Here is a 12,739-nt window from a genome sequence, read left to right as displayed (position 1 = left end):
GTCATCCATACAGAATGAGAACCAGTATTTACGAGATGCTCTAGAACGGGAGAGATATCGTAGAAAGGTAAGAATTATAATCGGTGGAGTAATTCAGTCAGTTAGACACTTGCTCGCTAATCTGAAGGTACAGGGTTCAAATCTGACATAAGTTGAGATAATACGTTTAGATTTTTGAACCTGGTTTCCCCCTGTCAGTGATGCAGGTTGAAGAAGCTGTCATAGAGAAAATGTCTAGTCGTTCAGATGGGACTATAAAACAATGTCCACGTACTTTAGGTACTATGTATGTGAAATCTTTCTATCTAATATTACGTATATTTGAATGTTTATATTTTCCAGCATTGTGAAGAACAGATTCAACAATTAAACTCCAAGGTAAGATATATTCAGATAAATAAAGATTTGATATTTTAGATTAATATAGATGGGATATTGAAGATGAGAATAGAAATAGCTGAAGGTTATATTTTTATAAGAACTGAACCATTCATTGGTGTGCAAATTGAGTGTTTTTGTTTGAAATTGATTTTGGGATGAAATTGATAATAAACAAAACTTTAAATCTTATATCTAAAATGGTCGTTCAGCTTTTTACAATTGCAATATAGAAATTTATATTTTGTTTAACAGTTATTAGAAAGTCAACAACAAGTAGCGGTTGCCATATCAACAGATAAAAAGAAAGATATAATGATAGAACAATTAGATAAACAACTAGCTCGGGTAGTTGAAGGCTGGAGAAAACGAGAACTAGAGAAAGACGAATATTTAAAAGTTTTAATGAAGGAGAAAGGAAAGATGGAAGAAAGTTTTCAAAAACAACAGCTGGTAAGTTCTCTCTTTTGAATAATCTTCTAATTTCCTTCTCTATTTCACATACCTTAGTTTTAATCTTCATACACCTCTTCTTACATTTTGGTGAAGTTTTTTGTAATGTTTGATATTTTATTGAGCTAAATTGAAGTTCTAGCTTAGACTGGTTTGAATAAATATGTCAGTTTTCTCAGTATGCTGAAGAAAACATAATATTGATGATGAATTTTAATCAAATCTCTTTATAAACTGCATCCAAAGATGTTCTAGTTTTGAAATTTGATATTTTATTTCTGTTTAATGTCTTATCAATGATATTTTAAAGCATTAGTGTTGATTCATCTTTATCAAATGTCCTTTTGAAATTTTGATATTTGATATTTTAGGTTCAGAATAATTTTGATATTTGATATTTTAGGTTCAGAATAATTTTGATATTTGATATTTTAGGTTCAGAATAATGTTGATATTTGATATTTTAGGTTCATAATAATTTTGATATTTGATATTATAGGTTCAGAATAAATTTTGATATTTGATATTTAAGGTTCATAATAATTTTGATATTTGATATTATAGGTTCAGAATAAATTTTGATATTTGATATTTAAGGTTCATAATAATTTTGATATTTGATATTTTAGGTTCAGAATAATTTTGATAGAAAGATATGTGAAATGGAAGAGAAATTCCAGTCAGAAAGAATCTTGTTTACTGAACAATTAAATACACTAGAAATCAGAGTAAGTTCCATTTCACCAATAAACACATTTTTACAGATATATAACTTCAAATAACTTGTTTTATAATAGCTTATCAATAAGACACTTCATTTTGGTAATGACAGATTCTTATTTATCTTATCAGCAAGGTACTTTGCTATACTCCTCAAGAGGGAATGTGTAATAAGTGAAGAAAGTGATATTTCCAGGTTAAACATCTAGTAAAAGAAAAGAAATCTATAGAAGATATATTAGAAGGAGAAAAAGAGAAGACTAGTTTAATGATGATAGAATGGGATCAACTGAAAGAATCTAGAGAACTGGCTGAAAAACGAGCTCAAGTTGCCCAAGATAGGCTTCATCATGTAAGTTAGTTTCTAAAATCTGTTTTTAATTGCCCCCAACCATCCACCCATAGTAGATAAAAAAACTATCCAGTGAGGCAAAGAAACAACCACTTTTTAAAAGGATAACAACTTAGGTTCACAAGGATCCTTTTTACCAGCTGGTCAAAACTCTTGGCAAAGAAGGAAACAACTATATTTAACAAAGATAACAACTTAGGTTCACAAGGATCCTTTCTACCAGCTGGTCCTTGATCAAACCTCTTGGTAATGATTTTACAAGGATAACAACTTAGGTTCACAAGGATCTTTTCTACCAGCTGGTCCTTGAGCAAACCTCTTGGCATTGATTCTGGATGATCTGTACCCATTTACAGCTGGGTATATTAAATATAAATATTAGCTAGATATTAAAGACTGTGTTATCTTCACCAATAACCATATAACCATGTATTTATTTCTATGTATCATATCAGCACTAGTATATATAATCTGTGTTTATTTCTGTATCATAGAGTAGGTCAATACACCAATAAGATACATGAGTTGTATCAAGTTGTATCACAATGTATTTATTTCTATGTATCATATCAGCACTAGTATATATAATCTGTGTTTATTTCTGTATCATAGAGTAGGTCAATACACCAATAAGATACATGAGTTGTATCAAGTTGTATCACAATGTATTTATTTCTATATATCATATCAGCACTAGTATATTTCTGTATCATAGAGTAGGTCAATACACCAATAAGATACATGAGTTGTATCAAGTTGTATCACAATGTATTTATTTCTATGTATCATATCAGCACTAGTATATATAATCTGTGTTTATTTCTGTATCATAGAGTAGGTCAATACACCAATAAGATACATGAGTTGTATCAAGTTGTATCACAATGTATTTATTTCTATATATCATATCAGCACTAGTATATATAATCTGAGTTTATTTCTGTATCATAGAGTAGGTCAATACACCAATAAGATACATGAGTTGTATCAAGTTGTATCACAATGTATTTATTTCTATATATCATATCAGCACTAGTATATATAATCTGTGTTTATTTCTGTATCATAGAGTAGGTCAATACACCAATAAGATACATGAGTTGTATCAAGTTGTATCACAATGTATTTATTTCTATATATCATATCAGCACTAGTATATATAATCTGTGTTTATTTCTGTATCATAGAGTAGGTCAATACACCAATAAGATACATGAGTTGTATTAAGTTGTATCACTATGTATTTATTTCTATATATCATATCAGCACTAGTATATATAATCTGTGTTTATTTCTGTATCATAGAGTAGGTCAATACACCAATAAGATACATGAGTTGTATCAAGTTGTATCACAATGTATTTATTTAGCACTAGTATATATAATCTGTGTTTATTTCTGTATCATAGAGTAGGTCAATACACCAATAAGATACATGAGTTGTATCAAGTTGTATCACAATGTATTTATTTCTATGTATCATATCAGCACTAGTATATATAATCTGTGTTTATTTCTGTATCATAGAGTAGGTCAATACACCAATAAGATACATGAGTTGTATCAAGTTGTATCACCATGTATTTATTTCTATATATCATATCAGAACTAGTATATATAATCTGTGTTTATTTCTGTATCATAGAGTAGGTCAATACACCATTAAGATACATGAGTTGTATCAAGTTGTATCACCATGTATTTATTTCTATGTATCATATCAGAACTAGTATATATAATCTGTGTTTATTTATGTATCTCTAGGAACAAGATGAATTCTATAGAAGGGAACAGGATTTATTGGGTAAAATAGATGAAGTCAAAGATGCTAATTTAAAAGTGATACACATGGAAAGGGTATGTGCCTTTTTGATTTATTGAGAAAATTTTCATAAGGGTTGTTTTCCTCTTTATATAAGCCTGAAAAAAATGACTGTAATTTCTGTAAATTTGATGAAATAGTCTCAGTGATAGCAGCTTAGAGTTCAGGTCATGTGTTCTCAAAATGATCTGAGCTCTAGGATATCCTAGGGTATTAACTTCTAACACTGTTTCTAGGATATCCTAGGGTCTTAACTTCTAACACTGTGTCTAGGATATCCTAGGGTATTAAGTTCTAACACTGTGTCTAGGATATCTTATAGCTAAGATTGTTTTGAGAATACATGGCCAGGTTTTTCTGTCTGGTATTAAGACAAATCTGACATCTGAATAAGTGTTTATAAGTCTAGGATTATGATAATATTTAATATATTTTTTTGTAGAGAAAAACTGATGAATCTGAAGAACGAGTTAAAGAATTAGAAGATAGAATGAGACAGTTGATGACAGAAATTAAAAAATTAGAATTAACTCTCGATTCTACTCTCAGAGAAAAGGTAATGCTCCTTCTTATTTTATTAAAGATCTTAAAGGGCGAAGGGCCAAATCCAGCAGAAGTTTCAGATATCTAACCTAGTGCTGTCATTAATTTTCCACTTTTTTTCTTCTTTTCATTTCATTACAGGACATATTTCAAATCAATTGAAGAAAACTGTGCGTTTAAATATTTTTGTACAGAATTTATAAAATAGAGATTTTTTGTGTCAATTTTGTTTTATGAAATTAAGATATTGAATAATATATATTTTTTGTAGGAAAGTGTAAAAGTTGAAATGTCTATCATGGAAGCCAAGTATGAAAGTGCTACCAGAAAACTAGAGGTTGATTTACAGGCTCAAATGGAAAAAGAGGTACAGTATATGTTTATGATATTCTCTGAAATTACAGGTTTGTTGTTTTGCCAGTTATTAGGGCTTTAAAATGGTGCAAATCGATAAGTGTCCTTGATCGCAGTTATAAAGTTATAAAACAAACTCTTTACAATCCCCTTAAAAGAGCATCAATATTGACTATGATATTTTAGATCTGTGAACAGATAGAAGATGTTCAGAAGAAAATGGAGGGAACTGTTAATGAGATACAGGAACGCCATCGTAAACAAGTTATAGAATTACAGAAACGTCAACAAACTGACCTGGAGAAACAACTTCAAGAATTCCACGAACAAGTTTTAGAAAAAGAAGAGGAATTACGAAGACAGATTGTCGATGGTGAAAATCAGTAAGTCTGGACCGGTTTCTAGTTTTTTTAATAATTAATAAATCTATTGTCTGAGCTAAGTAAAAGATTTTTCCATTATTTGTATGAGAATTCGAGAAGCCGCCTCAAAATAGTACTGTTAGACTTAAATTGGCCAATCAGACAACTGGATTGTCATATTCCTGGAATTTAGCTCTGGTACATCTAATTTACATATTTTTTCATCAAAATCTATAAATACACACCTTTTTGTCTGATAATGATTCAACATTTTATTTCCTTAAGGCCACACCAATTTAATTAGTTGAATTACGGGCAAAACTTTTGAAAAAAGCAGGGAGCAGGGGGGGATAAAAATAAAAAAAAAAAAAAAATCTGCATTTCAAGAAGACGAAAAAGGAATGTATTTAAAACTTTATTTATATCCTTTGGAAACAAACAAACACCAGATTAAACCTTATGGATTTAAAATTAAATTGTCTTAAAACTGCTATGGGTGTAACTATCTCTACATCGGTAGTTTCATGGTCTATTTCGATACCGGCTTTAACGCTGGAGACGGTTACTTCTTCTGTGTCCTGCCATCCGGAGCGCGTCAACAAATTACCAACATTTTCGTCATCACAGGCACGCACTATGGTTCGTTTTGTGACACGGCCCTCGGTACACATGGAGACGTTGATATTAACATCGAGTTTAACGCTCATTTTCTCACATTTTCACATAGATGTATTTTCATCACAACAATTGAATAATGGCTGACGAGAGAATTTTTACAAAATTTGCAGACTGGAACGAACCAAATCACAAATCATGTGTTGTTGGTTTATTTTAGTTTTTGAAAGGCTTTTCCACATTTCCAGAACTAATCTCATAATACAACAAATTTTAAAACTATCTAGCCAACAATCAACATATTACAAACCAATTTATCTTTCGAATGAAAATAGCTTCGGTTCAAGATTTATTTTAGAAATTTGCAGGCACCTCATTTGCATAGTCGTACTTGCTTTGTAGTACCGTTATCAAAAACATCGTGGAACTAGCCTTTTGTCTCAATAACACTGACTGACCATTCAACAGTGAACGCTTTCGCTAAGCGAGTACAACTTATCAACCGAGTTACGTCCCTTTAGGATTTCGTGTTGAAATTTTTACATCGGCGGACACAGTAAGAATAAAAAAAAAAATAGATTTTTTCATTTTTATTTTTATTGGGATTCGTCAAAAAAGCAGGTCGGCAGGCCCGTAATCCAAGTTTATAAATTGGTGTTGCCTAATGTCTTTATAAAAACTTACATTATATTTTTAGGTTGAGAGAATACAGAAAAGAAAATACATCATTAAAAAATATCAAACAGAAGTTAGAGTCACAGAGGTATTGTATATTATATTTATATTCTACGTAATGACTGTGTTATATCTTCATTATAAGGGGCTAGGTGACGAGTTTTGCGCTTGCTTGCTAATCCAGAAGTCTTGTATTCAGTCCTGTCACAGATCAAGATGAAACCATTTTATTTATTTTATACCTCAGTCACACCGGACTGCGATTAGAAAATTACTAGGTCACCAGCAAACGTAAAGAATACACGAGAAAAACCCCTAAAACAAATAAAGTCTAAAACAGTCGCTCTCCTATCTCAACAATATTGCATGATGACCGACTCTACTGTTTTGCGCTATGAGCTCGGTAGGAATCTCCACCAGAGATATCATCGTGTTCCCACCATGCTTATTGGGTTCTTACCAGTTCTCCTTTAACATTAGCAACTACTGTACGATGTCTGTCTTTTTCTACACGCTTATGATAGGATTTCAATCTCCATAGCAGCGCAGTAAAGACATCGTTTAAGTGTGACAGGATTATTAAACAAAAACTGTAATATTAGTCTACTTTCTACTGTTAATTTGATTGATAATTCTAGTGGGTCAGAATTTAACTGAACACAATTCAAAGACAAAGTTATTTGATTAATTTTATAGAATGGAAGTTTTAACTAAGTTACAGTATATGATGCAATCTCAATGGAATGAAGCTGTTACTCTGTTGATTAATACACCAGTTAGACGTAGACAGGTAAGATACTGTTAGCTCCATCTATTGGTCACGCCATTTTTCATAGATATTAGCCAAAGGATTGTGTTTTTTGCATAAAATTCTGAGGCCACTCAAACTTAATTATTTATTATATTGGTGCTCCATATACCTGATAATATTAGAAATATTCAAACAGAAATTAAAAAAATTTGTTGTTAATCAGAGTTTCACGATATGCGATCTTCAAACAACTGACCTATTTCCAGCCTGCGTTCCTACTGATGTAAGATAAGTAGAACTTATTCTCAAGTCCGCACTACCAGACGAGTTCGGAACGTTTAATTAAAAAAGTGTTCTTAGGGGCATTAATGATGGAAAGGTTTTCAGTTAAACACAGGTTACATCATTTGGTTTTATAATATTTTATTAGAGACTGGACACTTGCTCATATAAAACTATTTTTATTTGATTTGATATTTCCAGCTATCGGCAGTTTCGTCCATTCCACCAGTCCCAGCAGACGGTAATAACAGTCTGATCAACCCTAGTTTAAACCTCAGTTTACAACAAATACCTAAAACTAGTAGTCCTAGTAGAGACGGAATGGCTAGTCCTGAACGGGAGAGACTAGGAAGTCTGGGGCGTGAGAGACTAGGTAGTCCTGGACGTGAAACACTAGCTCCGTTCAGTCAGTATATTGAAGAAGATGGTGGAGTATCGAGAGTGGAACCAATGCAACATAATACAACACAGACTGCTAGAGTAGAGGCTTATTTAAATAGGTAGGATGAGTTTTATTATTTGATGAACTGTTGAAACGATTAGTTAATTCTGTAGAAGTTCTGTCAATTCTGGCTTCAATCCTGTTCCAAATTGTTTGAACTTCCAGTTGATTCGAAGAACTCATCCAAGGAAAGGAGAGTAGAGTCCTAAATGAAGCCTTTAACAGAAAATGGGGGAAATGCAGGAAGGTTTTAAGTTAAGGTTTCAATGGTCCAGTAATGTAAACACTAAGCTCAATAAATTCAATAAATTTCAATAAATGATCTTTGATAAAATAACCAGCAGATATAATCTTTCTCTTTCTCTTTTCAGTTTACCAATGTCATCAATTAGTAGTCTGAATCCACCGCCTCCTCCAATACCTAGCTTCACCCATAATGCACCAAATATGTCTCGTGATGCACCTCATATACAATCTTATAAACCAGCGTCACACAGCATCCCTCTACAGCATCAACAACAGAAACTAGACACATCAACCCTGTCTCAACACCAACCAAATACAGCCCGTGAAACAAGTACAGCCTTTTCAGAATCACATCAGATAGTAGAGAGTCTAGACCAGCATGATGATGATTCTGTTATTAAATTTGATCATGTGACCTCAGACAGTTACTATTGTGCTAATCAACGTCCAGATACGTTGTTAAGTGAAACGGTCCGAACGCTGGACAGTTACAACCTAGCATTACGTTATGCTAATATTGCTAAAACGGAGGCTGAACGACCACATCTACCAAGGTCTCCCGTTCTCAATGCTCCATCACCTAGTCAGTTTGTTCGTCCACGATCAGCCGAAAATTCTCCAAAAGTTGATAGATACAGTGATTTGATTGGTCAACATGGTCGTCAGTTGTCAAGACAACATTCAGACGAAGGAACCTATCCATTTCAATCTTCTGTTCACTCTAATTTAAGTCAGTATTCAGATAAAAGTTCAAGGTCACAACAGGCAGGAGATATTCGCCACGATTTGTTACAATCTTTAACACAGAGTCAAATCACGTCAGACTCGCAATTACATCATCTTCTAAATCAACGTATAGAAGATTACTTAACCAATCAAAACACAGGACAGCAATCAGCAGCAGTTATGATTCGTCCACCTCATCAACAGTCTCGACCAATCACAACTTACAATGAGTCAAGATTAACCAATCAGATGGATTCTACTTTGAATTCAAGTTTTAAATCAGAAACAGACCATCGCAGTGTAACAGGTATTTTGTATTTTTTTTTGAGATTCTTAAAGTGGCTTTGTGATCAAATTTGAAACAATGGCATATATTATTTTAGAATTCAATGTTACCGGTAGAATATTTTTGACAAAATTTGAGAAATTTATAGTTGAAATTTGTAAGTGAGATGTGTTTTTAAACTTATACCACTGGACCCCACGACATAATTTCGGAATAGGGCTTTGATGACTGGAGACATGGGTTTTACACGTAGGTCATGACTATACATGTAATTTTCATGCTCATCAGGCTAATATATTATATTACTTATATTAAAGGTGAAGGTCGACTAACACTAGGTGATTTAAATACTGGTGGAAGTAATTCACCACCTGTAAAACAAACACGAAGTAGAACACCTACTGATAAAGCTAATAGTGATGATGGTAGAACCACAGTCAGGTACACTTTCTACTTTCATTTTATTATTTATAAATAGGCCATCACATACTGTCAACAAATATACAGGATATTTTGTGTTGATCAGATATTTGTGTATGTCATGGTGAAATGTTTTGTCTATGTTAAAGCTAACATCTACAACTGATAAGGCTGGATATAGTGTGCCAGTCATCTATTTGATACTCTTCAACTCTTCCACTGAAACTATGATGGTCATGCTATTATGGAGGACCTTACTTTCATGTATTTATTTTTTAGGTTGAATATGAACTATGACCCTAATAAAAGTCAAGATCAACAATTTCGACAGAGTGAGCTACAACATTATCTTAAAATGGTTGGTGGTTTAATATTTATATACTACCTATATTTCTCTATTAAACATTCTCCAACACCTCAACATATAGATCAAAAGACATGGTTTTTTTCAACTCAGTTTTCCCTACCAGTGATGCAGAATAGAGCGAAATGGAAAAAGCACTAAGTTGTTAGAATGAGATTGAGACTGAGACCTTGTGTGCTACAGGTTGTGCACTTTAGATATCCATCAGCAATTGGAAATGGAAAAAGAGTAGGTTAATGCCACTGTCTTCAGAAGAATTTCCCTATTTGCACACAGCATGGCATTGTCTATTATCATACGCCTATCAGGAGTATTAAATTACATTGTCAACTCTTTTATCTGACTCATATATACAGTATAATAGAAACATCTGATGTTATAATTACAGTTATTAGAGAAGTCACCGATATCTAGTCAAGAACGACCAGTTCACGATACGCCTGGTGATATTGATACATCTCAAGATTTAACGTTAGACCTTGACCTTAATGACACCCAACAAGCTGAACAATTAAATCAAGATTTACTCCGCTTTCAACAACTCAGAGAAAAACAGGTTTGTTTTCTTGTAAAGGACTATGTTACTTCAGGCCATGTATTCTCAATACGATCTTAGTGCTAGGATATCCTAGAATCAATGTTAGAAGATAAGAACCTAGGACATCCTGGAATCAATGTTATAAGATAAGAACCTAGGATATCCTAGAATCAATGTTATAAGATAAGAACCTAGGATATCCTAGAATCAATGTTAGAAGATAAGAACCTAGGATATCCTAGAATCAATGTTAGAAGATAAGAACCTAGGATATCCTAGAAACAATGTTATAAGATAAGAACCTAGGATATCCTAGAATCAATGTTATAAGATAAGAACCTAGGATATCCTAGAAACAATGTTAGAAGATAAGAACCTAGGATATCCTAGAAACAATGTTATAAGATAAGAACCTAGGATATCCTAGAAACAATGTTAGAAGATAAGAACCTAGGATATCCTAGAAACAATGTTAGAAGATAAGAACCTAGGATATCCTAGAATCAATGTTAGAAGATAAGAACCTAGGATATCCTAGAAACAATGTTAGAAGATAAGAACCTAGGATATCCTCGAATCAATGTTAGAAGATAAGAACCTAGGATATCCTAGAATCAATGTTAGAAGATAAGAACCTAGGATGTCCTAGAATCAATGTTAGAAGATAAGAATCTAGGATAACCTAGAATCAATGTTATAAGATAAGAACCTAGGATATCCTAGAAACAATGTTATAAGATAAGAACCTAGGATATCCTAGAAACAATGTTAGAAGATAAGAACCTGGGATATCCTAGAAACAATGTTAGAAGATAAGAACCTAAGATGTCCTAGAATCAATGTTAGCAGATAAGAACCTAGGATATCCTAGAATCAATGTTAGAAGATAAGAACCTAAGATATCCTAGAATCAATGTTAGAAGATAAGAACCTAAGATGTCCTAGAAACAATGTTAGAAGATAAGAACCTAGGATATCCAAGAATCAATGTTAGAAGATAAGAACCTAAGATGTCCTAGAATCAATGTTAGAAGATAAGAACCTAGGACGTCCTAGAATCAATGTTAGAAGATAAGAACCTAAGATGTCCTAGAAAATGTTAGAAGATAAGAACCTAGGATGTCCTAGAATCAGTGTTAGAAGATAAGAACCTAGGATATCCTAGAAACAATGTTAGAAGATAAGAATCTAGGATATCCTAGAATCAATGTTAGAAGATAAGAACCTAAGATGTCCTAGAAACAGTGTTAGAAGATAAGAATCTAGGATATCCTAGAAACAATGTTAGAAGATAAGAACCTAGGATATCCTAGAATCAATGTTAGAAGATAAGAACCTAAGATGTCCTAGAAACAATGTTAGAAGATAAGAACCTAGGATATCCTAGAAACAATGTTAGAAGATAAAAATCTAGGATATCCTAGAATCAATGTTAGAAGATAAGAACCTAAGATGTCCTAGAAACAATGTTAGAAGATAAGAACCTAGGATATCCTAGAATCAATGTTAGAAGATAAGAACCTAAGGTGTCCTAGAAACAATGTTATAAGATAAGAACCTAGGATATCCTAGAATCAATGTTAGAAGATAAGAACCTAGGACATCCTAGAATCAATGTTAGAAGATAAGAACCTAGGATATCCTCGAATCAATGTTAGAAGATAAGAACGTGGGATATCCTCGAATCAATGTTAGAAGATAAGAACCTGGGATATCCTAGAAACAGTGTTAGAAGATAAGAACCTAGGATATCCTCGAATCAATGTTAGAAGATAAGAACCTAAGATGTCCTAGAAACAGTGTTAGAAGATAAGAAGCTAGGATATCCTAGAATCAATGTTAGGAGATAAGAATCTAGGATATCCTAGAAACAATGTTAGAAGATAAGAACCTAAGATGTCCTAGAAACAGTGTTAGAAGATAAGAACCTAGGATATCCTAGAATCAATGTTAGAAGATAAGAACCTAGGATATCCTAGAAACAATGTTATAAGATAAGAACCTAGGATATCCTAGAATCAATGTTAGAAGATAAGAACCTAGGATATCCTAGAATCAATGTTAGCAGATAAGAACCTAGGATATCCTAGAATCAATGTTATAAGATAAGAACCTAAGATGTCCTAGAATCAATGTTAGAAGATAAGAACCTAGGATATCCTAGAATCAATGTTAGCAGATAAGAACCTAGGATATCCTAGAAACAATGTTATAAGATAAGAACCTAAGATGTCCTAGAATCAATGTTAGAAGATAAGAACCTAGGATATCCTAGAAACAGTGTTAGAAGATAAGAACCTAGGATATCCTAGAATCAATGTTATAAGATAAGAACCTAAGATGTCCTAGAAACAGTGTTAGAAGATAAGAACCTAGGATGTCCTAGAAACAGTGTTAGAAGATAAGAACC

At 32.7% G+C, this 12,739-nt stretch overlaps 1 protein-coding gene across 1 annotated transcript; it reads left to right on the top strand.

The window, feature by feature from the left end:
- Nucleotides 1–2,762: 2,762 nt before the first annotated feature.
- LOTGIDRAFT_137674 (hypothetical protein) lies at nt 2,763–3,317 on the top strand (the record flags this gene model as incomplete). Its single annotated transcript, XM_009047780.1, has 4 exons — nt 2,763–2,855; nt 2,896–2,963; nt 2,995–3,091; nt 3,132–3,317. 4 exons carry the CDS (start codon nt 2,763–2,765, stop codon nt 3,315–3,317), a joined length of 444 nt encoding a protein of 147 aa, XP_009046028.1.
- Nucleotides 3,318–12,739: the final 9,422 nt, after the last annotated feature.

The sequence above is a fragment of the Lottia gigantea genome, assembly GCF_000327385.1.
Source record: "Lottia gigantea unplaced genomic scaffold LOTGIsca_117, whole genome shotgun sequence".
Lineage (NCBI taxonomy): Eukaryota > Metazoa > Mollusca > Gastropoda > Lottiidae > Lottia > Lottia gigantea.
Note: the sequence above shows the minus strand (reverse complement) of the source record. Positions and strands in the feature narration are given on the sequence as shown.